We start from the raw sequence: 22,715 nt of genomic DNA on the forward strand, positions 1-22,715 counted from the left end.
TACCAATCGTGGAACAATTACCCGTGACTCGCTTTGTAAACTCCAAAATGATTCCCTTTTCGAAATGGATGTTTCTCATGTCCATTGGAGAACTACAAGTTAAAGCAAGAAATATCTGGAAATGTAACATGGTCACCACAGAGATATATGTTAAATGTTAGAGAACTCTTGGTTTCCTAGGAGTTGAATGCAACACAACATAATGATTACTATTTTAATGTGTTTGGTTCAACCAAGTACTTAACAGTGATTGAATATCATCTTGGTGTGAACAGGTGGACAAACAGACCGAATCATTGGTCTTCAGTTTGAAAGTTAAAGTTGTGAGCTTTGATTCTATCGGTCAGTCGAATGCTATCTTGTACGAAATTAATTGGATGAAGCATGTGTAAGTGGAAAATAAGGTCAGTACCCTTGTCTGGCATTTCTGATGGATCGAAACAAGTTGTGATGAAGGTCAGATACTTTTCTACTTGATCCTGGATCCAATCATTGGTTTCCTCTAAAGAGGGCATGCATTCGCTCAGCTCTACAACATGTTCCTTGAGGAATGCAATTGAATTGCATGGTTTTTCAAAGGAATTCATCAAGTCTGATTTGACAATACTAAAATTGAAATCCTCATTCTTAATTGGTGTTGCAATTAGTTCCAAAAAATCCATTTTTAAATCTGGGGGAAGTAAATGACTTGTTCTGACCTTATCTGAGTGTTGCTTTCTATTATTTAGTAATTTCCTCATGTCAATATCCGAAAGTTTGAATAGATTTTCCTGTTCAATATAATAATTATCAAGGAGTATCAAATGTAGGCCAATTAATATATCATCTTCGACCAATAATTCATTGCAAGGAAGTTGTGGCAAGATATTTTCCATGAAATAGTTTGCCTTTTCTATCATTTTCAACATGCATTTGTGAATCCATTCGAGTTCTTGGGGGTCCAACTGTTTGCTTATTTGAGGAGAAACTCTATTGGCAACTGATTTTAAAAATTCAATATAGAGAGGAATGGTATTTTCAAAATCAACTGAAAGTTCATTCTTTAAAATTGGCTTTTTCACACAAAATAGGCACTTCTCAAAGAGTTTCAATAGACTAGAGTCTCTTTTAAACTCTAAACAATGATCAGCATGTGGAATATAGGTATCAATTGTATGTGGTAAACAATTCACGGAAACTAGAATCTTCTTTGTTTGAATTTTGGCTAATCTTTGCATGAGAATGTGTTGTTCTGGAAGAAATCTCAAATTTTGCAATGGGTCAAAGTTCAAAATCATGAAAAAGAAAGTCTTGTCCTCAGCAGATGCAAGCCGGTTAAACTCTTCAATAATTCTTTCTCCAAATAACTCAAATTGGAACATTCCACAAACAAAATATGTCTGCAACCAATCAAGGTCATACCACTGATTTAACTTTCTTAAGGAATCACTCTCATCTTTGAAATAACTCAATGTTCTACTCATAAATATCTGATTGACAGTATTAGAATCGTATAAAATTATCTTATGCCACTTTGAACTAACAAATGAACATTTTTCAATGAGAAATTTGGTATCAATAAACTCAAATATCAAAGCCAACACATGATCTTCGATTGTCAATTTAAACTTCTTGTCATTTTCACCTGCAATTGATTTCTTCTGACTACTGTATGCAGCACCCTTCCAGATTATATCAATAATTTGCAAAGGATCAAGATAACGGTCATAAATAGCTTCCAAATCAATATCTATTGAGAGAATATCATTATCCATTCGTGGCACAATTGCTTTATAAGAATTGTCAGCAGAGTTGTGTAATTCAATCGAAGTGAATGTCATTTTCATTTCTTCGACACTGTCAAATGTTGCAAATCTCTCTCCATCAACAATTTTCGAATCTCTCATATAGGGTGATTGTTCATCATCTATTTCAATGTCTTCACTTGTTTCTCCTCCAACCGAAAGAAAGAGAAAATTATCTAGAGGACTCACATAAGAATCACATGTTGTTGATAATTTAGTAGGAATTTTGTGATTGAATAACCATTGATCGATGAGTGATGTGGCATTTAAAAATGTTCCTTCTCTGTCATCGTTGAAATCATACCATCCTCCCTCTCCATCACACGGCATTTTTTTTTATTTGTGAAAATGTATTGTAATAGTCCAGTTTATGAAGTAATGGGATCAATTTCGGGTATGCATTTCGGATCAAATCAGAATTGCACCAATGTGAGAATTGTAATCATCATCAAGGACTCCTTAGTTGAGTAGGAATCATAGATGGTTGAAAAACAATTAATCTATTGGAAGTAATGAATTGTTCATCCTTAAACACTGTATCAACCCATCTAGATGTATGCGTTTCGCTAATTGTTAGAAATATCTAAACTGTAACTGAGTTCAATTGGTGAGTATTATTTATTTCAATGCGGATCTTGAGGGTGAGGCTTAATTATCATGTTGTTGAATCGATTGTTAGGTGTAACGAGTATTGCTTGTTGAAGATGTTCAATGTCAATACTGTTACTGCAGTCGGTACGTAAATTCAATATATATATTCTGATGATTTTATTTCTAATTGTATAGAATGTCCACCTGCTGCTTGCTCTCTTTTTAAGGGTGAACGGATTAATTTGAAGAGTTGTGAATGTATAATGTTTTTAGATCAAATTACTGTTCCTGCTCTCCTTACTGTTGTCAATCCATCTAAGAATATTGGATCTCTTTCCATGAAAGTTGGAGGTGATGAATTCTCCTCAGCTCTGGTTCCAATGGATTTGTCAATACTATTCCTCTCCAAGTTGCACACAAAAACCTCATTCTTCTCAATAATGGATCTCGAATAGTTCAATTGGGAACTATCCAGGAAGTCCAACTATTTGGTTATGTTGTTAGTGGTAAAACTCCTGTTATTTGAAAGAAATAGTTCCATTAATTTGGAACCATTGGAAAGTGCAATAAGAGCAACCACTGCAAGTTATGAAGAATTCAATTTCTGTCCATCTGCTCCAGGTAAAATAATGATGTATTATTCTTCATTTACTCTTTCCATTCCTTTCAGCGACACAACTTGTAAACGATCTGGAAAAACAAACTATATGGGTGCTAATGTTTATATGGTTAATGTTTCCAATCTTAAAGGTGGCACTATTGAGGTATCTGATATGGTATATTAATAAACCAGTACATACCAAGTTATTATTCTACAACTTTAAAGAATATAGTACTACAACCTTGCTAATATAATATTTTAAAGTTGAGTGGCAGCTTTGCTTCCTGGCTTGATGGTTGCTTTGCCAGGAGCAATTTTTTAAAACATTCAATTTACTGCGTGACAATTCAATTCTCAATCTTTAATAATGAGATTTAAATAAAAACAAAAGAACTGCTGTTATGGAAATAAGGCAACACCAGTCTTTCCTTTTTGAAAAATTTAGACAAATGACGTTACACTGCGGTGACAAGTAGAACTTTTAAAAAAAAATAGCTATTCACAACATTCATCAAGAAATGGGTGGAAGTGGTAAGTTTCATCATCCACTATCGAAACTAAACTAAACTAAAGTTTCTAGATCAGATCTTGGTTTAAAACCATGGTTTATGCTTTACGAAATCGAAGAAAATTTAAGTACGGGAGACATTGTTTTATTTTCAACAAGATCCATACCCGGAAGAACATTCAGACATTGCACAGAATCTAAATATTGTCACGTAGGAATAATTGTTAAACTGCCAAAATCTGACAAATCAAATTATGGAAACTCTGAGAATAGTAATATATTAAACACAACAGGAATGAAACAACCACCAACAGCAGAACATGTCTATGTATTAGAAGCACAAGTTGATTATGATGGATTATTAGAAATTGCAAAATCAGCTGCTTCCGATTCAACCTCTACAAGTCAACAAGCTGCAATCAATTTTAAAGTTAAAACTTGGGCAAGTTTACAAAGATTGAGCTCAAAATTATATAGTGGATATTATGATTTAGTTTCGGTTAGAAAGTTGAAATATTTACATGGAAAGAAAGGTGCTGATAAAATTCAAGAAGAATTAATGGATTTATTATTTACTAGAGATTCTAATAATTCAGCAACTGAAGAGGGAAAGATTTCGAATATTCTTGAGAATGGTATTTCATTTACAATTCATCCACATTATTTCCAAAACTTTTTTAGAGATTCATTGTTTGAGAATGGTTTAATTTATGCTTCTCCAGTTGAGGATCGTCAAATTATTGTGAGTGCTTATTTCACCGCTTTTATTTATCAGAGATTGGGAATTTTTGATATGGAAAACAAATCACTCATTACAAAATTCACACCATTCCATTTTTCTGAAGATTCCACTTACAAATTACCTTTCAACAAGTCATTTGTAATGGGTTTGGAAAGTCCAATGTACATTTATTTGGATTATGAAGTATTTGCTGATCAGGTGAAAGTGGAAAACAAACCTCTTCCGCTTCCTGTAACTGATTTTCCAATTGTTGATAAAATTGTGAGAGAGAGAATGACATTTAATGAGTCAATTCTTGGTACATTGAGATCTGGTGATTTGATTTTTACTCAGGAGGAATCATCTGTTGGAAAGGCAATAAGAAGAGCTTGGAATGGTTCAGTATTCTCTAGAGTGGGTGTTATCATTAGAATTCAAGGTCAACACTTTGTTTATGACATAGCTCCATATTATGTGAGTCAGGAGGAAGCCAAAATACCTCAAACAAAGATTTTAGAAGGAAGAATTCAATCATTACACTCCTATATTCACTCAACTCCATTCACTAAAGTAACTGTGAGAAAATTAGAAAATGAAGGAACCAATGTTTCTGTCAGAATGCAAGAAAAACGTGTTCATGTAGCTCTAGAATTCCAACAAACATTGGAATGTCCACTCAATAAGAAGATTCGTGAAGTTTTTGATAATATTGATGCTAACAGTTATATTCCAAGAATTAGATTTGATATTTCAGGAGTTTTCTCATGTGTATTTGTATTACTAATGCTCAAACAATTGAGATTAATTAATGTGAGTGATGAACCAGCTGATCTTTTATCTTACACTCCTCAGAGTATTCTTGATTTTAAGAAATTGAATGGTGATTACAAATTAACTGATGAATTAACTGTATTGAATGCCTTTGTTACAACTGGTAACCATAAAGTTTGAGTTATTTGACTCTAAATGTTAACTCTCAAAATCTTTGTTGTTCTTTTAAAGTCATGAATAAAATTTTCGCGCCAAAATTGTATTATTCAAAAAAACACAAGTAAAAAAAATGGTTTCATCACCTGCCATGATCGACCCACCTTCACCAACACAAAATGATACACAGAGTAGTGTATCACAATTTCCGGAGGAGCCCGAATGGTTGAAAACAAGACAGTTTTTAACGCATGATTTTTTAAAAAAGCAAACAGGTGAATTGAATGTTGCTCAGGGTTTTTCTCTTGAATCACTCCCATCAAAAGTACAGGAATATATTATTATTGAAGAATTATTAAATTGTTTGATGGGATTTGAAGGAAAATATATTAGATGTGTTTCACAAATTGAAACCGATCAAGATTCGTATATGACCACTGAAGAAGGTCTTCCGATCACTGATATCACATTATTGGAAACTTACAAATATTCTCTTCTTTGTGAAATCGACTCTTCACTCCATGATATGGTAAATAGAATATTACCACTTTGTGAAAAACATACAAGAGTGTCTAGTTTTTTGGAAAAAAGATCGGGTTATGGTAATGGTCTTGTTTGTCAGGCATTTTGCTCGGCACTGAGAGCTTTGGAAAAGGAATACCTTATGTTTATTAATCAATTGGATTTACTCTTCAAACAAGATCAAATATCTCTACAAAAATTATACTATCACCTTCAAACAGGTGCTTGGAAAACAATTGAAATTTTGGATAGATTGGTTGGAGAAATATTGAAGGATAATGCAAAAGGAGGTTCTTTATTGAATGTGCTTCAAAATGTTTCCAGAGTAATTAGTTCAGATGAGAAAACTCAAAAGTTATTCAATTTTATTTTTACCAAATCGTGTGCTCCCTATTTTGAAATGATAGAGTCGTGGATTTTTAAGGGTGAAATTGAGGATTTATACGAAGAATTTTTCGTAGAAGAAAATAAGAATGTAAGAAAGGAACAGCTACTTGAAGATTTTAACTCATTATATTGGGATTCCAAATACTCCATAACACGAGAGGTGCCATTCTTCTTAACAAAGCTTAGTGATAAGGTTTTAACTTGTGGTAAATATTTGAGTTTACTCAAAGAATGTGGCCAGCGAGTGGATAAACGTATTGTAGATAGAATTAATTTTGCTGATGGGAAAGCAATATCAATAATTGAAGAAGCTCACAATCATGCTGCCAAGCAAGTTTTGGATTACTTCTTTGGAGATGTCAAAGTAATGGATCGTTTAAAGTCCATTAAGTATTATTTTTTATTCGATCATGGTGACTTTTTCGTGCACTTTATGGACACAGCAGAACAAGAGAATGAACTTGCCAAGAAGAGTACGGATGTTTCGTTATCGAAACTTCAATCCTCGATAGAATTTGCTGCCAAAACTTGCTCGATACCCAACGACGAATATAAGGATAATCTCACCTGTAGTTTGAAACCTATGAATTTGGCCAACTTTTTAAGTATTATCAAACAGCTTTCCTCATCCAACAGACTGGATGCAGCAGTGCTAGAACAGCAACAATTACAAGAATCTCCAATTGAGGGCTATGAAGCATTCTGTTTAGAATATAAGGCAGAGTGGCCAATGTCTCTCATCATCAATAGGAAGAATATTACCAAATATCAAATTTTATTCAGACACTTATTCTGCTTTAAGTATGCAGAAAGATGCCTCTGTAATACTTGGATTAATCACAAATTTTCAAAGGAGCTGAAATTGGGGACATCCTTCTCAACATTTTATGCATTAAGGCACAAGATGATACATTTCATTCAACACTTTTTATCATATGCTCTCATAGAAGTTGTTGAAAAGAATTGGGTAGAAATGGAAAAGAAAATCAAAACAGCAACAAGTATAGATGAAGTTATCAAGAGTCACGATCAATTTTTGGATTCTTCACTGAATGGCTGTTTAGTTTCTTCCACTGATGCCTTCAAGTGCTTGACCAAGCTTGTATCTTGTTGCAACAGTTTTTCAAAATACATGAATCAATTCTCCACTGTAATTAGTAATAATTTGAATGAAGATGTTCAGGAATCAGATGAACTAACAGATAAATTCGAAAGAAGACGTGAAAGAATAGAACAAGCATCTGAACTGGCTAAAAACACAGTCCAAGATGACAATTATAGACGAGCCATTTTAAAATTCACCCAAGTATTCGAGACAACCCTTAATCAACTCAGATCTCATACAGCTCACATTTTTACATTATCCATGAGTTTTGACAAGGAATCAACTCACTATTAAGCAAATTTATTAATAATAAATTTAAAAATGGCGGCAAAATCTACAGTTTCAAAGTTAGAAAAAATGTCTAGTGATGAGTATGATGAACCACTCTCTCCAAACACTCTCTACAGGGAGCAGTTGGGAAGTATGTTTGATACCTACAAATCAATGCAAGAGCAGAAGGAAACAATCACGTTGGAGGAAATAAGAGAAGTCATACAATTATCAAACCTGAATATTTCGATTGTGGATTTTACTGAGGCATACAAGATGAAGATCGGAATGGATAGGAGTGCAACTAGGGAAGAATTTATTTCGATACTGAAGGATATTCTATCACCACCTTCCGATGCTGATTCAAGTCCTAAAACAGCATCACCTAGAATTAATTCCTCATTGGATTTTCAAGAAAAATGTATTATGGATGTAAAGAGAGAAAAACATTTGACGGAACATAAGAGATATATTAGGGATCACCCTTTATTGCATCAAATATTGTTTGATTTCTTGAATACTACTTTGATTTATCAGCCGGATGATGTCTTTTCGTTTGCCTCAGAATATTTCGAAAAGCTGTCTGCAGTTTCAAGAAAAATCAAGTCAAACAAGAAGGTTCTTATAGTTTCTGGAGCTGTTGTATCGTCAAGCAATTTTGCATTCAAGGTGCAATCAACTTTCCCTCATGACATTGAAAGAGCTGTGAGCTATACAACAAGAAAACCTAGGTCAGACGAAGTGGAAGGAGTTCATCACTTCTTTGTGCCTTCCAATGAAACAATGAAAGAAATGATGAAAGATCACATGTTTTATGAAATTGTACAGATAGGAAATGATTATTATGGAAATGCAAAGAGTGAAATTGATTCTATACTGGAAAAAGACAAGGTTTGCCTTGTGTTTGCTAACTTGAAAGGAGTTCAACAATTACAAATGATTTTCAAAGAACAAAATATCAATACTGCCACAGTTTATGTCAAACCTGTCACCACAGCCAAGTATTCAACAAGTATAACAAAGCTTTCAAACGAAGAAATGAGTTTCGATTATTGTTCAAACAGAGTTGCCATGATAGAAGAGGAGATTAAGCAAGATTTATACAGTTTCTATGATTTTGTAATTGCTTTTGATGATATCTATATGCCTGAAAGTGAAATACCACTAGAGTATGAAATGCCAAATAATCTTTACAATTTCATTTACAAATTTATTAGCAATAAATAATTTAAACAGATTCATTGTTTTGAGTGTTTGGATCTGACTCAGTAGTTGTATTACCGCCATCAGTTAAGAAGCTTCTAACATTTGTTCTGCAGATTGGGCACTTATCAATTCTTGAAAAACATTCATGACAAACACACTTATGTTTGCATGGTAAAATAGTAATATCTCTTGGTTCAGAGAAACAAACAATACATTCCTCAACTTCGTTTTCATCATTCTCATCGGCACCGTATACTTCTTCCAATTCAAATAATTCTGACTCAGTTTGAGCAAATATTTTAACAACATTTCCTCTATAATATACACCTTCTTCCGAGTTTTCATATCTCTTAAAATTACAAATCACGTAAAGTGATTGGAGTTCTCTATCGTAATCAAGTGAGCTATCTTCTCCCTCATATCTTTTTAAGGTATCTGATGAATTAGTTGGTTTCAATACAATAACAAGTGGAAGTTTAGAATCGGATTGGATTGTTTCATCTTCGTCAGCAAGTAAATCACGAGTAAGTTGATTACCCAATCTTTCTTCCTCTGTATTCTGAATTTCAGGTGCTGTTGTTTCTACTTGGCCTTCAGCATTTTCAGCTTCCTCGTTATTGGTATTATTATTTGTTTGAGGAGTTTCTCTCACAATTAGTGATGTAAAATAATTATCAACTACGTTTTGATCAATCATTTCGTCCACAGGCATTTCAAATGATTGGTTTAATCCCTTATCAAAATAAATAAGATCACTCTTTTCTACATATTCCTCATATGTCAAAAGTCTATTCATATCTATTTGAGAAAGAGGAGTTTCATAAACTGATGCTGTAATATCATCCACTTGATTTTCATTCACATCCAATAAACCTCTTTCCATATTTTCGTCATCCTCCAAATGTTGATCTTGTTGATAATTTTCCTTTCCTTTCTCCTTTGCTTCATTTACAATTTTTTCAAAGTTATCCTTAAAAGGTTGTAAAATTTTTCTCTTGAAAGATAATTCTGAAACACCCCAAAATAATTGAACACTTGATTTGACAAGAGTGTCAAAATTAAACTTTACACCATTCAATTTTCTTTGATCATCTTGAGCAGTAATGCATGAAAAAGTATTCTTCTTCAAATGAACAGTGCCATTAACTCTATTTACAGTTAAAACAGGTGAAGTAATACTTCCTCTAAAAAGTGCTTGGACATACGAACGAATATTTCCTTCTCCCCACATACTTTCAATATTATCAAAATTTGCAATCTTTTCCAATTAATGATTATTTGTTCCTATGATTATTATTAGATAATATAACATACATTCACAATATTAAATGCTCCTGATCGGATAACATAATACAAATAAGAATTTGAAAATGTAGTTTTCAATAATCTAAAAAACCAATACAACAAGAATACATAAATCATCATTATAAATAAATTATACATTTCTGGACTGAAAACATTAGGATAAATAACATCCGATGTTGATGAAAATATGAACCACCAACTTGCAGAAGTAGTACTAGTCATTTCTCCACCAGCAGTATTACTCAACGAAGCTCCTCCTCCAACAATACTATTCGTTACATCCCCTAGCCAACTACCAGAAGAAGCTCCTCCAACAGCCTGATTCAGAGAGGATGAGAAGAGAGCGTGCTCTGATTTCATTTTTTATCTTTGAATCTAATGTTGTATTAGAACCTCATCATTGATGATAAGAAACTATCCTAACTGTAGACTGATGTTCCGATTGATCTATTGATGGAGAAATTATGTTGCTGAAGAATAATTTAATGTTTTTGATGAAGAAGATGAAGCAGCCAAATTTTGATGAATCAAACAAAAGGCTTGATTTTGCAATAACAATAAAAATAAAATTAGATTCAAAAAAAAATATTCAACCACACATTGTTCCGTTTTGTTGTTGTTACTATTTTTAGCCTTGAAAATCACATTGTAGCTTGTACAAATTGTTAAATAATAATACATCATACTCTCTGATCATCGTATTGTAGTGATATAGAGTACCTAGGAGTAAATTGATTTAATATTCCGATTGATTTTTGTATCATACAAAATATAGATTAAAAAAGATGTCAGATAGTACTGTTATTTCTGCAGCACTTCCTACTCAAAAGGATTTGACTAACTCTGAAGCCATCATGGAAATTTTAAAGAAGGAAAATAGATTCCCATCAGATGAAGAAAATAAGAAAAGAGAAGAAGTTCTTGCAAAATTGGATGGCATTATTAAAGGATGGGTTAAACAAGTGTGCCTGAAACAGGTATGTTGCTATAAAGTGAATATAAAACTAAATTATTTAATAATAATAATAGGGTTTGTCTGAGGAATTTGTATCATCAGCTGGATCCAAGTTGGTAACTTTTGGTTCCTTCCGTTTGGGAGTACATGGTCCTGGTGCGGATATTGATACGTAAGTTTAATTTGAATAGCAACAGTAGTGACATTTCATAATTTAGATTGTGCATTGTTCCTAACATGGTTGAAAAACACCACTGTTTTACAGATTTGCATGATATTTTAAAACTAAGACCTGAAATTGCAGAACTTAAACCAGTTCCAGATGCATATGTACCTTTGATTACCATGGTTTTTGATGGTGTAGAAATTGACTTGTTGTTTGCTAGATTATCTAGAACTGTTATTCCTGCTGATTTGGATATTTTGGATGAATCAAATTTGAAAGATGCAGATGATGAAACTCAACGTAGTTTGAACGGTCCTCGTGTTGCTGATCAAATTTTGAAACTAGTTCCAAATCAAGAAAATTTCAGAACTACCTTGAGATGTATTAAATTGTGGGCAACCAGAAGAGCAATTTATGGTAACATTGTAGGATATTTGGGAGGTGTTGCTTATGCCATTTTAACAGCAAAGATTTGTCAAATGTATCCAAATGCTGCCCCTTCAACACTGTTAACAAAATTCTTTACCGTCTACCAACAATGGAACTGGGGAAAGGTACCTGTATTATTAAGACCAATCGAGGAAGGAACTCTTAATTTTAAAGTTTGGAATCCAAAGCTTAATCCAAGAGATAAACAACACTTAATGCCAATCATTACACCATCATATCCATGTATGAATTCCACATTTAACGTTTCAAAAACAACTTTAAAGGATATGAAGAATGAATTTGAAAGAGGAGCATCTATTACACAAAAGGCAGAGAATGGACTTGAAAATTGGGAAACTTTATTTGAAGCAACAGACTTCTTTGTAAGATATAGTAATTACTTACAAGTTGAAATTAATACATCAAACGAGGTTGACCACCTTAAATGGATTGGTTTCATTCAATCTAAAGTAAGATTTCTTATTCCAAAGTTAGAAGCAGTTCCTGGATTAACGATCCATATTTATCCAGACTATTTCCACAATAACCAAGGAGGAGCTTTTTCTTCATATTTTTATATAGGATTAGAATATAAACAAACCAAACCAGGAGAAGGATCAGTAGTAAATCTTGCATCTTGTATCGCTGAATTTGAGGAATTACTTACTTGGCCAGATAAGAATGAAAATATGGAAAAACCAAAGATTCAACCAATCAAGAGAAATGCAATTCCAGAATTTGTTATTTCAAAGAAGAAAAAGAAGGAACTCATGAAAAAGAATAAGGCACAAAAGAGAAAGGCAGAACAAGACGACGAAAAGAACAAACCAAGTGAAGAAACGGAAGCTACTGCAACAGCCACAACTTCGACAGATGGAACTACAGAGAATGGTGAGTCCGCAGCAAAGAAGGCAAAGGTAGACGAAACTCCAGCAGTAAAGAGAGAACATAAGGTTGAACTTTTATTGGGTGATGACGATGACGATTTACTTGCTTTGTACTCAAAAAAATAAATAAAGTTTGTTAGTGTTTTCAACAAGAGAGGATTTTATTTGTCATCCAAGTCCACATTTTGAGCATCTAGATTAATGTTTTCAGATTTCGATTTTCCAAAGAATAATTCTTTTAAACTGAATGTTGACCTCCTGTGAGTTGAGGCAGTGGATGGTTTCCGTATTGTTGCATATTTTGAGGCAGAGGAACCTGAGCTGTCCAACTCTACATCTAATTCTGCTGTCGAACCTGGTGATGAGAAATATTCGTCTTCCTCAGTCTTCTTTGGTTTTGATCCGCCTCCTCTTAATGGTCTTCTTACCTTAGAAGAAGTATTTTCAATTTCGATTTGTGGTGGTGGTACTGTTACAATTTTGGTATGCTTCAAAATATCAAGTTCTCTTTTGAGCGTGTTGATAGTATCATTCAATTTGGACCTTTCTTCGACGAACATGTCTGCCTCTTTTTTGGCTTTTCTTGTTTGTTCAACAATTATATTGTTAAGCTCTGTAAGTCTTTCTTCCTTCATTCTGATCTTCTTCTCAGCCAGTGATAATTTCATTATAATCTCAGAGTTTTCATTATGAACTTGTGAAAGGTTAACAGTTACTTGTTCCAAGTTTCTTTCTAACCATTCAATTTTTCTTGAATATTTCTTGATAATATTTTGATTAGATAAAGTATTGTACTTGTCTGTAATTTCATCTAGTTGTACTTCTAGTTCAATAACTTTATCAACTCTGTTTGATAAATCTTCGAGAAGGTTATCTCTTTCAGATTTCAGATTCTTGTTGGTAACTTCCAGTTCTCTTATTCTTTCTAAAGCTTCACTAAGCCTTTCACTTTCTGGAACTTGAGTAAAAACTGATGAAGGTGCTTCTTCATTGGTTACAACAGGTTCTGTAAAGTAATCCGAGTCATCAATAGCAGTTGGTGTTGGTGGAATTTGAAGTACTACTTCTTGTGGAGGAGATGGCAGCATGAACTCTGCTTCATTGAAATCAGTGTCACCAGTTTCATCACCATCATCATCAGAATCGTCGTCAGATTCGTCCATTTCTTCTTGGATATTCTTTAAATCAGTTTTAATTTTTCTCAAAGTTAAGAAAGACTCTCTTCTCTTTCTCAATCTGTCTCTGTCTGATTCCTTTTTAGCGGTCTTTGTTATCTTTTTGAACTTTTTATCAATAAAGTTCATTACAAGCTCAAGGTCTGGATCGTCTTGTTTGGATTGAAGTGTTAAGAGTTGGATTTTTGATTCATTGAGTTGCCTACAGTAATGTTCCATTTGCTTCTTGTGTTCTTCAACTTCAGAATCTTTTTCTTTGACCACATACTCCAACTTTCTGCGCTCTTCTTTCATAGAGTCTTTCACTTCCTGGCATTCATTGGTTTTTAGTTGAATAATTTTCTCTAAATCATTTCTATAACTTTCAGCTGTTGCCAAGTAGTCAGATTTCTCTTTGAGCTGTTCTTTTAAGATGTGAATGTCTTCCAATGATTGCGCACCCTCTTCTTTAGCTTGATTAATTTCATCCTTCAATTGAATGTTTTCATCCATAATCCTATTTCTGAATTGTTTTTCTTCTACCAATTCCTTCTCCAAAAGTACACACTTCTCCCTGTATTTGGAAAGGGTAGGTAAAAGTTCGTTAAGCTTTTCTTCAAGTTCTTGACGCTTTAGATCTGCTTCCTTTGCGTCAGATTCTTTGGATGTAGTTTCAGTTGGATCTTGAATTTTGATTTCGGTTTTGATTCCTCCTTTCTTGTAAATTTTCAGTTCTTCTTCTATACCATTTGTATATTCCTTCAACTCTCTGATTTCCTCCTTAGCTTTGTCCAATAATTTCTGAAGCTCCTTGGCAGAAAGTTCTCTATTTACCTTAGGCTTGTTCTTAATATTCTTAGCTCTAAAACCGAATCTAAGGGTGGAAAGTGTTTCATCCTCGTTATAGGAACTCATAGAACAGTTTATAATCAATGTTGTTCTAGAGTTACCTCCCAAAGAGTCTTGTAATAATCTTGTGAGTTTTGAATCTCTGTATGGCACAAATTTGGACTATTTTCACAACATTAATATTATTTTGAAGTCTTAAACTTACCACACCATCTGTTAAGGCATTAATAACCATACCCAGTGCTGACAAGGATTTGTTAATATTCTTTGCTTCTTCAAGTGTTTGGCCTGATGCTCCGGTTTTCTTGACCTTTTCTGAACCAGCCAAATCTACCAAAAATAATTTACCAGTTTTTGAATCTAAATTAACCAAGTGCTTTTGTCCAATAGTGATAATAAAGATGCTGTGAGATCGTGAGCTTTCATCGTTCATTCCTTTGATCGAGTAAGATAATTAATATCTTTTAAACTTACTTGTAGAGGAAACAACACGATTTCCAGCTCCAACTTTCAATAAATTATACACTTCTTCCACACTTGTGACATATTCCTCAGTTGCTCCTTTAATATATACACCTCTTCCACTTTCTCTGTCTTCCTTAATCTTTAAATCTTGGTGATGTGCTATTCAAAGTTGTTAATACAATACTATTATAATTACTCAACATACGATCCAGTAAATCTCTTATTTTTTCCAAATAAATTTCAATATAAGATATTTGGATTGTAAACTCAATATCAGGATCTGAATTTTCCACTCTATCAAATATTTCCTCAATCATTCTTGGAATTAATCCTTTCAAATTTGAATCAGTGCAATATCCCTTATGATCTTCATTTGGTCCCATCATGGTATATGATTTACCTATAAGCAATTATTAGCATTTTCATGAAAGAACCAAAGTCAACATACCACTACCAGTTTGACCGTATACAAATACAGTTCCCTATTAAGCGTTTAGTATTGTTTTATAAAACAACATCAACCTACGTTATATCCCTTAAAAATATCTAGAATGGATTTATAATGATGATGAAGAAGAATACATACCCTCAACAACAGGTTTTCCTACTACATTAAAAAGGTCACCCTGTTTGGAACCACTCTTGAAAATATGATCGAACGTAAAGTCATGCTTTCCGTTTTTGTTCTATTAAATCAAATGATGATGAATATTTTCTTCTCAAAATACAAAGATGATAATTACATTTAATTTACATGTTTTTCCATCAAAATCAACTACCTCTCCGCCACCCATCTGCTTTTCAAGCGTATTCAAGGGTCTAAAACGACAAACGACCTGAATATTACTTCCTCCAAATTCCTCTGTCATTTTTTTAAGGGTTGTTGGTTACGGAATTTACTTTGCTACGAAATTTTTCTAAGGAGTTGGAACAAGTCCATTCATCATCATAATTAATTTGATTTGGTTTGATGCTCAAAGTGTTAGTGTTGTAATAGAGAATATTCTCGAAATGAATTGTATCTCTGCCATGATGTGATTTGTCTGAACTGTTCCAATGTCGAATTTAATTTGCAGATTTTTCTGACATTCAATAATGTCTAGTTTTACAAATTGTAGTAAGAAAGATTCAGCTCTCTCAGAGGGATTGAGTTTTAGAACCTAAAATTACTGCTCGTTTAGCTCCTGTTACACTTGGGATATTGGAAACCCTCTTCTTTTCATAGAGATAGGCAAGGAGGGCAAATAACATTCCCTCTTTAGCATTAGAATCTAATGCTTGTCCGTCCTCAAGCTTTTCATGAGAATAGATTGAAATAGGTCTTTTAAAGGTAGAATTCAAGAGGTGAGAAAGTGTTTCCATTAAGAAAGAGTTCTTTTGGCCTCCACCTGCAACAATAACATCAAAATCATCGATATTCAACTTGTTGCAAACCATTTCATAAGCCTTTACAATGCTATAGGCAGTAAAGTCTGTAAATGTTCTAGCGACGATACAAAATAGTGGATCAGATTTGTTAGATGTTCTTAATTCCAAAGGTTCCAATAATTTCTCAACTTGATCTCTGCCAAAAAGTTCTCTTCCTGTAGTTTTTGGGAATGGCATTTCTAAATAATTTCCATAAATTTTCAATAGTTTGTCAAATAATGATGTATCGGCAGCAAATGTACTCCTAGCCATATCACCATTCTCATCCATTTGAAGTTCTCCACCAGAAATAACTCTAACGCAGTCATCAATTAAGGCATTTCCTGGACCAGTATCAAAAGAAACTGTCAACGAAGAAGCATCTTCCACCTGAATATTTAGAGGAGGAACAAAGGTAACATTTCCAATTCCACCAATATTTTGGATTGCCCTCCACTTGGTTGGATGCCTTAACATTAAAAAGTCAACTAGTAAAATTCATATGACAATTCTTTTTGAATTATAATACGTACATATGGAAGTCAATGGAGCACCTTGTCCACCCAGAGCTACATCACTAGTTCTGAAATTTGAAATAACTGGTAATCTTAAATATGCAGAAATTTCGCCAGGTTCTCCAATTTGTAATGTTGAACGAACTATAGATTCGTCCAATGATTCACCTTCTCTGAATTTGTTACTTTCCACTTGATGATAAATAGTTTGACCATGGGATCCTATCACATCAATACTCTGCAAAGCAATATTATTCTTTAAACAAGTATTTTCAATAGCTAATGCAAAATGCTTTCCAATCAAGGTATTCATTTCACAAAATTCCTTTGCACTCAATTGATTTGATCGCATCAACTTGAAAATTCTATCTCTCATATTCGATTCCCAAGGAATTGATTCAAATGCTACTACTTTCATGATCGGAATGGGCAATTCATGATGTTCAATAAATGTACTTCTTGTAGTAGTATCGTCACTAATTTCACAAATAACAACATCAATGGCATCAACTGATGTTCCAGAATTTACTCCAACACAAATTAATTTATCATCACTCATTTTCAAGCTAATTCACCAATTAATTGTGTAAATAGTGTAGTACTATTAGAACAAGTAAATAATTAATTATTCAATATTTTGTGAAGATGCAACTCTCCAATTTTTTGTAAAATTTTTAAAAAATAAAAAGAATCCGAATTAAAAATGAACAGACTCATTCTCTGTGGCAATCATCACCAACATCATTGCCTGTTGTCGGCTTCTTTGAGTCGATCATCACCACTCTTAAAATTTGCTAGTAACAAGTGGAATATGAATAGGAATACAGGACGTAATTTTTCTTCTTCCTTCAGAGTTATGGATGTTACCTTCTCTCCGGAGGAATTACAAGTTTTGAAGGAATTGAGACAAAGTATGGATGCACCAGAACCAGAGAAGGATAATCGCGTGAAAAAAGGTTCTAAAGGAGACTTTTTACCTGATCCTGACTTTGATTATAGCAATCTTTCTCCTGATGAATTTCTTGAAGCCTTGAGAAATAAAAAACCAAGAGAAAATGAAGACGAACTCCAAGGTAGAGACTTGGAAAAGGATAAAAGAATGTTTGATTTACTTGAAGAATTGTTAAACAATCCAGAACTTGACCCAACTGAGGAACAAATTGAGGAACATAAAAGAAGAGCAACAAGATCTCTTTTGGAAATGGATGAAGACCAACTCACAAATGGACAATTACCAATTATTTCATATGATGAATTGAATAAGAAATTTTATAGAAAGGTATATATTGAAGAAACACAAACAAAGGAAAATACTCCAGAATTCAGAGTTCGTATTGGTCAAGAACAACTTTTACGAACAACCACCAACAAGGTAGTAACAGTTCCATCAAAAGAAATTGCTGCTGTTGCTGCTGGAGAATGGGAATTGCAAGAAGAATATGTAAGACCTGCCACCCTTCCTTTCACAGAATTACTTTGCAGAATTGAGGATGTTAAACGTGAAATTGATTTCTCAGTTAGCTACAATATGAAGAAAACCATTCATGGATTTTTCGATGGAGAATTTGTTTGCTTACGTCAAGGAATGGGAGATGAAAAATTCACAAATTCAATCAAGGAACATTGGGATCCTCTTGTTCAATGGTTCAATAAGGAATTTAACACAGAACTTGTAGTTCTTGGAGAAGATAGTAGTTTTGCTGATGATCCAGCACAAGAAGATGCTCGTATCAAGTTTATTGAACGTTATACCACCTCCGAAGGTATAAGATTATTTAAAAAGACAGAAAGTGTAAAATATTTGTTTGACAGAATGTCACCATCTGGTTTGGTTTTATTGAATGCAATGGTTGAAGTTACAGGATCTGTAGTTATCGCATCTGCTTTATATGCTGGAAGAATTAATGCTAGACAAGCTGCATTGGCAACTCAATTACCAGTCAGAGAACAAACAAATACTTTCGGATTAGTTATGGGTGAACATGATTTGCAATTTGCTGAACAATTTTGCAAGCTCTCAGCTTTGGAATTGCTTTTGGAAATTCATCCACTTTCTAGAGACGTTTCTGATTCATATAGTAAGGTACTTTAAATATTTATTTGAGGCGAATAAATTTTAATTTTGTAATTTGCGTTTCAATTTTATTTGCATGTATTTGTTGCACATAAATGAATTTTCTACTAAAAATTGGAAATGATAAAAATAAAATCAACCAAAAAAATGCCTCCACACACAACCACAGATTCCCAACCTACTTTCACGGATACCCTATCGCAGCAGCCTATTCCTTCCAAAACTCAATCAGCTCTCTATCAAATATTTGAAAGAAACCGACTAGAAATGACAATCAAAGATATAAATCTTGATTTTGTTGATCAAGTTGAAGTCAAAACAAGTGAACAAACAGCAAAACTGGAATATACAGCTGGAGTGAGTGTGATCGTCAAGCTAGTCTATGATAAGTACAATTCTCATGAGCAATTAGGGTATGGAATTTCAAAGGGTGACAGTCGTCCAAAGGCTGTTTTACAAGCAAAACAATTGGCTATTGACGATGCATCCAATAGATGCGCCAAAATGTTTGGCGATATTCAGAGATGGCATCCTTATTTGATGGCTAAACGAAAGTCGAATACTTCCTCAATTAATTATTAACCTAAAGCAGCTGTAAACTAATGTAAATATATCAATTTAAAAATAAGGATCTCTTGTGTTTTACAATGAAATAATGAATATATCCACTCTTACTATTTTCCACCAAAAAGGAAGAATGCTGATATTTTCATAAATTAGAACATTTTTAGTAACAATTTGTCTTTTACATTGACGAGTAATCACCACACTCCTCTCATCACATAGAGAATCTTGTTGTGGTGATAGTATCCAACCTGATTGACCAGTGCAATTTTACCGCTAGAATGATTCAAAAAAACAATTCACTCTCTCACACTCGTGTACAGTACTCTGGAGAATATTCTCTCTCTTATCGTTTTCATTGAAAGTTCTTCGTCCACTACGTAATTTTCTTCTCTTCTTGGCTTGAAGGCATCAAACCAAAAATACACTCTGAAAAAAATGTCTATTATTATGAAAGGTTTGGGACTTCTTACCGGAAAGAAGCCACCAAAAGAATTAGTAAGAGATGCTGTTGAGTGTTTGAAAGTGATCGCAAAGGATCCTGAACAAACACCAGTCAAAGATTCGAAACAACAAAAAGTAAATATTAAATTTAAATTAATTTGTAAATATTGGATTACTATTAATGATGCTGATGATGATTATACGATAGGCATCTGAGGATTGTGGAAAATTATTATCCGGAATCAAACAATTACTTCTTGGTAATGCTGCAACAACAGAAAAGGAAGAACCTAAAAAATCGGATATTAATGATATTGCCAAAGAAGCTAATGATACAGATTTTCTGTTATTACTTGTACAATATTTAGAACATTTAGATTTTGAAGTAAGTGATTCATCATCTTGTAATGCTCATCATATTAATAGTCAAGAAAAGATGGAATGATCATTTTCAACTTTTTAGTAAAATATCAACTGAACGGAAGATTTACAACAGTTGATTATATTTGTGAACACCCACAAATGTTGTCACTTTTACTGTCTGGGTATGTATAATAAGTAGATCAGTTTAGTAGTTTACAATAATTTAAATAGGTATGAAAAAAGTGAGGTTTCTCTTCTTTGTGGAAGTATGTTGCGTGAATGCTTCAAACATGAAATATTGACCAAGAAAATGTTATTTAGTTGTGAGGATGTTTACAAATTATTTATTTATGTTGACAATAGCAACTTTGAAATGCAAAGTGATGCTTTTGTGACTTTTAAAGAACTTTTAACTTCAAGACACAAAGCAATTGTGGCAGAATTTCTTGAAACCAACTTTGACAAATTCTTTACTGAATATAACAATTTGTTAAATTCAAAGAACTATGTAACAAAAAGACAATCCTTAAAGGTTAGTTGAATGAATTAATAATTAGTTTAACCTTTTTTAGATTCTCGGAGAAATAATACTGGATAGATCAAATTTCAATGTAATGAGTAAATATATTAATGACAGGAGTAATTTGAAGTTAATGATGAACTTGCTATTGGATAAGAGAAAAAACATTCAATTTGAAGCATTCCATGTGTTTAAAGTATTTATTGCCAATCCACACAAGTCTGCACAAGTTAGAGATATTATTCGTCTTAATAGAGAGAAACTTATTAATTATTTAAGAGACTTCCAAACTGAAAGAGAAAAAGATGACGAACAATTTTTGGAAGAAAAATCACAACTTATTTCTATATTGTTAAACGAAAAAGACACTGACACAAAAGAAAATCAATAACAAGTTTTAAATCAAAATTTTTAATCGAATTTTGTTAACATAAATAATGTAATTAATATTCCTCTCCTGTTGCCTTATAAATCTTGCAAGTATTATCTTTTGAACCTGTAATAATTGTGTCACCTTCATAATTGAAGGCGCAACTGAAAACTTCATCTTTGTGTCCTCTAAGAACTTGCAAACAATTTCCAGTCTTGGCATCCCACAATCTACAAGTCTTATCATTAGAAGCAGTAATAATCATATTACCTTGAGGATTGAATGAAACCTTGGAGATTTCAGCATGATGTCCATAACAGACAGCAAGACACTCTCCTGTCATTGTATCATAAATTCTGGCAGAACAATCTTGGGAGGCTGTTGCTACTCTTGTTCCAGTTCCATTGAAAGACACATCTATTACTTCATCATTATGTCCAGTTAATGTTCTTACACATGTTCCTGTATGCATACTCCATAATTTACAAGTCTTATCGATAGAACTTGAAACAACCATATCACCTGAAAAGTTGAATTGAGTTGCTGAAACTTCGCATTCGTGGCCATGGAAATTATAAACACATTCTGCTGATCTAACATCCCAAACACGTACTGTATTGTCGAATGATCCAGTGACAATAAAGTTACCAGCATTATTGAAACTCATACTGATAATTTCCTTATTGTGTCCTAATAAAGAATATACTTCCTTTCCAGTTTCCACATCCCAAACCTTTGCTGTTGTATCAATTGAGGCAGTTGCAATCAAGCTGCTATCTGGATTGAAAGAGACGCAAACAATTTCCAATTCATGCCCTCTAAGAGTATATTGACATTCACCAGTTTCTGCATCCCACAATTTACATGTTTTATCAAAAGATCCTGTAACAATCTTATCACCGAATGGATTATTGAATGCAATAGCATATACTACGTTTTTGTGCCCTTCTAAACTCTTTAATTCCAATCCTGTTTCTGTATCCCATATTTTACAAGTTCTGTCATAGCTTCCAGTGATAAATCTATCTCCTGATTTGTTGAAAGCACAATTGGTAAGAGGTAACAAGTGAGCCTGGAGTGATTTCTCTTCTTTGAATTTCTTGCATTTAAGGGATGACAACTTGTTTACCAACTCTTTAATATGAATTAGTTTTCAAAGCCTTTAATTTTAAGTACTTACTTTCAACGAGTTGTTTAATTTGTTCAGTCTTTCCGCTCGGAATTAAAGGTTCGCTGGCAACAATATCTTCGGCCACTGTATTTACATCAGAACTGTAAAATACAAAAACAAATAATACAACACAAATTAAAACAAGATGAAATCATTAATACATACAACTCAGTTAAATCTAATAAATCAATAGTCTTTGTACCCTCTCTGCCATTAGATCGTTCATATTCAAGTATAATGCCAGGTGGATAATATCTGAGCATAAATTTCTTCAGCTTCATTTTTGCGATTTTTTATTTGGTGTGTTTGTAGTGACTTTGAGCGCCAAATTGTGCAAAGTAGTAAAACAAAAAAATGAAGTTGTTTGATGGTGGACAAAATAAACAACTACATCAGCGACGTGGTTTTGATGGGTTGAAATGTGTAATCATTTTGATGATGACAATTTTCTCTTT

General features: G+C 33.2%; 12 protein-coding genes across 12 annotated transcripts; 7 read left to right on the forward strand and 5 right to left on the reverse strand.

Moving 5' to 3' along the window:
• Positions 1-189: 189 nt before the first annotated feature.
• NAEGRDRAFT_79588 (cyclin-like F-box domain-containing protein) lies at positions 190-2,114 on the reverse strand (the record flags this gene model as incomplete). Its single annotated transcript, XM_002677782.1, has 1 exon — positions 190-2,114. The coding sequence occupies one exon, from the start codon at positions 2,112-2,114 to the stop codon at positions 294-296; it is 1,821 nt and encodes a 606-aa protein (XP_002677828.1). The 3' UTR covers positions 190-293.
• A 1,470-nt stretch (positions 2,115-3,584) lies between these two features.
• On the forward strand, positions 3,585-5,183 carry NAEGRDRAFT_88171 (uncharacterized protein; the record flags this gene model as incomplete). The annotated part of the gene is made up of 1 exon (XM_002677681.1): positions 3,585-5,183. One exon carries the CDS (start codon positions 3,585-3,587, stop codon positions 5,154-5,156), a length of 1,572 nt encoding a protein of 523 aa, XP_002677727.1. The 3' UTR covers positions 5,157-5,183.
• An 82-nt stretch (positions 5,184-5,265) lies between these two features.
• NAEGRDRAFT_79590 (spindle pole body protein spc97) lies at positions 5,266-7,475 on the forward strand (the record flags this gene model as incomplete). The annotated part of the gene is made up of 1 exon (XM_002677682.1): positions 5,266-7,475. The coding sequence occupies one exon, from the start codon at positions 5,266-5,268 to the stop codon at positions 7,438-7,440; it is 2,175 nt and encodes a 724-aa protein (XP_002677728.1). The 3' UTR covers positions 7,441-7,475.
• A 607-nt stretch (positions 7,476-8,082) lies between these two features.
• Positions 8,083-8,412, forward strand: NAEGRDRAFT_4524 (uncharacterized protein; the record flags this gene model as incomplete). The annotated part of the gene is made up of 1 exon (XM_002677683.1): positions 8,083-8,412. A coding segment is annotated over one exon (330 nt), but the record flags the coding sequence as incomplete, so codon positions are not given.
• A 232-nt stretch (positions 8,413-8,644) lies between these two features.
• On the reverse strand, positions 8,645-9,853 carry NAEGRDRAFT_48775 (uncharacterized protein; the record flags this gene model as incomplete). Its single annotated transcript, XM_002677783.1, has 1 exon — positions 8,645-9,853. The coding sequence occupies one exon, from the start codon at positions 9,851-9,853 to the stop codon at positions 8,645-8,647; it is 1,209 nt and encodes a 402-aa protein (XP_002677829.1).
• Positions 9,854-10,712: 859 nt separating this feature from the next.
• Positions 10,713-12,490, forward strand: NAEGRDRAFT_33222 (uncharacterized protein; the record flags this gene model as incomplete). Its single annotated transcript, XM_002677684.1, has 3 exons — positions 10,713-10,904; positions 10,957-11,054; positions 11,101-12,490. 3 exons carry the CDS (start codon positions 10,713-10,715, stop codon positions 12,488-12,490), a joined length of 1,680 nt encoding a protein of 559 aa, XP_002677730.1.
• A 23-nt stretch (positions 12,491-12,513) lies between these two features.
• Positions 12,514-15,701, reverse strand: NAEGRDRAFT_79591 (kinesin-1; the record flags this gene model as incomplete). The annotated part of the gene is made up of 8 exons (XM_002677784.1): positions 12,514-14,529; positions 14,573-14,802; positions 14,842-14,991; positions 15,038-15,232; positions 15,281-15,314; positions 15,359-15,378; positions 15,419-15,518; positions 15,576-15,701. The coding sequence occupies 8 exons, from the start codon at positions 15,699-15,701 to the stop codon at positions 12,526-12,528; spliced, it is 2,859 nt and encodes a 952-aa protein (XP_002677830.1). The 3' UTR covers positions 12,514-12,525.
• Positions 15,702-15,969: 268 nt separating this feature from the next.
• Positions 15,970-17,313, reverse strand: NAEGRDRAFT_67098 (uncharacterized protein; the record flags this gene model as incomplete). The annotated part of the gene is made up of 2 exons (XM_002677785.1): positions 15,970-16,727; positions 16,773-17,313. The coding sequence occupies 2 exons, from the start codon at positions 17,311-17,313 to the stop codon at positions 15,970-15,972; spliced, it is 1,299 nt and encodes a 432-aa protein (XP_002677831.1).
• Positions 17,314-17,460: 147 nt separating this feature from the next.
• NAEGRDRAFT_79592 (uncharacterized protein) lies at positions 17,461-18,880 on the forward strand. Its single transcript, XM_002677685.1, has one exon. It carries the CDS (start codon positions 17,566-17,568, stop codon positions 18,844-18,846), a length of 1,281 nt encoding a protein of 426 aa, XP_002677731.1. The 5' UTR covers positions 17,461-17,565; the 3' UTR covers positions 18,847-18,880.
• Positions 18,881-18,975: 95 nt separating this feature from the next.
• On the forward strand, positions 18,976-19,410 carry NAEGRDRAFT_67100 (uncharacterized protein; the record flags this gene model as incomplete). Its single annotated transcript, XM_002677686.1, has 1 exon — positions 18,976-19,410. The coding sequence occupies one exon, from the start codon at positions 18,976-18,978 to the stop codon at positions 19,408-19,410; it is 435 nt and encodes a 144-aa protein (XP_002677732.1).
• A 420-nt stretch (positions 19,411-19,830) lies between these two features.
• Positions 19,831-22,533, forward strand: NAEGRDRAFT_79593 (calcium binding protein 39-like protein; the record flags this gene model as incomplete). Its single annotated transcript, XM_002677687.1, has 7 exons — positions 19,831-19,971; positions 20,045-20,221; positions 20,263-20,381; positions 20,431-20,731; positions 20,772-22,223; positions 22,270-22,361; positions 22,426-22,533. The coding sequence occupies 5 exons, from the start codon at positions 19,831-19,833 to the stop codon at positions 21,108-21,110; spliced, it is 1,077 nt and encodes a 358-aa protein (XP_002677733.1). The 3' UTR covers positions 21,111-22,223; positions 22,270-22,361; positions 22,426-22,533.
• On the reverse strand, positions 21,163-22,541 carry NAEGRDRAFT_60593 (uncharacterized protein; the record flags this gene model as incomplete). Its single annotated transcript, XM_002677786.1, has 4 exons — positions 21,163-22,188; positions 22,211-22,223; positions 22,266-22,361; positions 22,426-22,541. The coding sequence occupies 4 exons, from the start codon at positions 22,539-22,541 to the stop codon at positions 21,163-21,165; spliced, it is 1,251 nt and encodes a 416-aa protein (XP_002677832.1).
• Between the last annotated feature and the right edge of the window lie 174 nt (positions 22,542-22,715).

Source organism: Naegleria gruberi, assembly GCF_000004985.1.
Source record: "Naegleria gruberi genomic scaffold NAEGRscaffold_21, whole genome shotgun sequence".
Classification (NCBI taxonomy): Eukaryota; Heterolobosea; class Eutetramitea; order Acrasida; family Naegleriidae; genus Naegleria; species Naegleria gruberi.

Coding starts and splice junctions, on each gene's coding strand:
- NAEGRDRAFT_79592 (XM_002677685.1), top strand. CDS start 17,566: ATGAATAGGAATACAGGACGTAATTTTTCTTCTTCCTTCAGAGTTATG.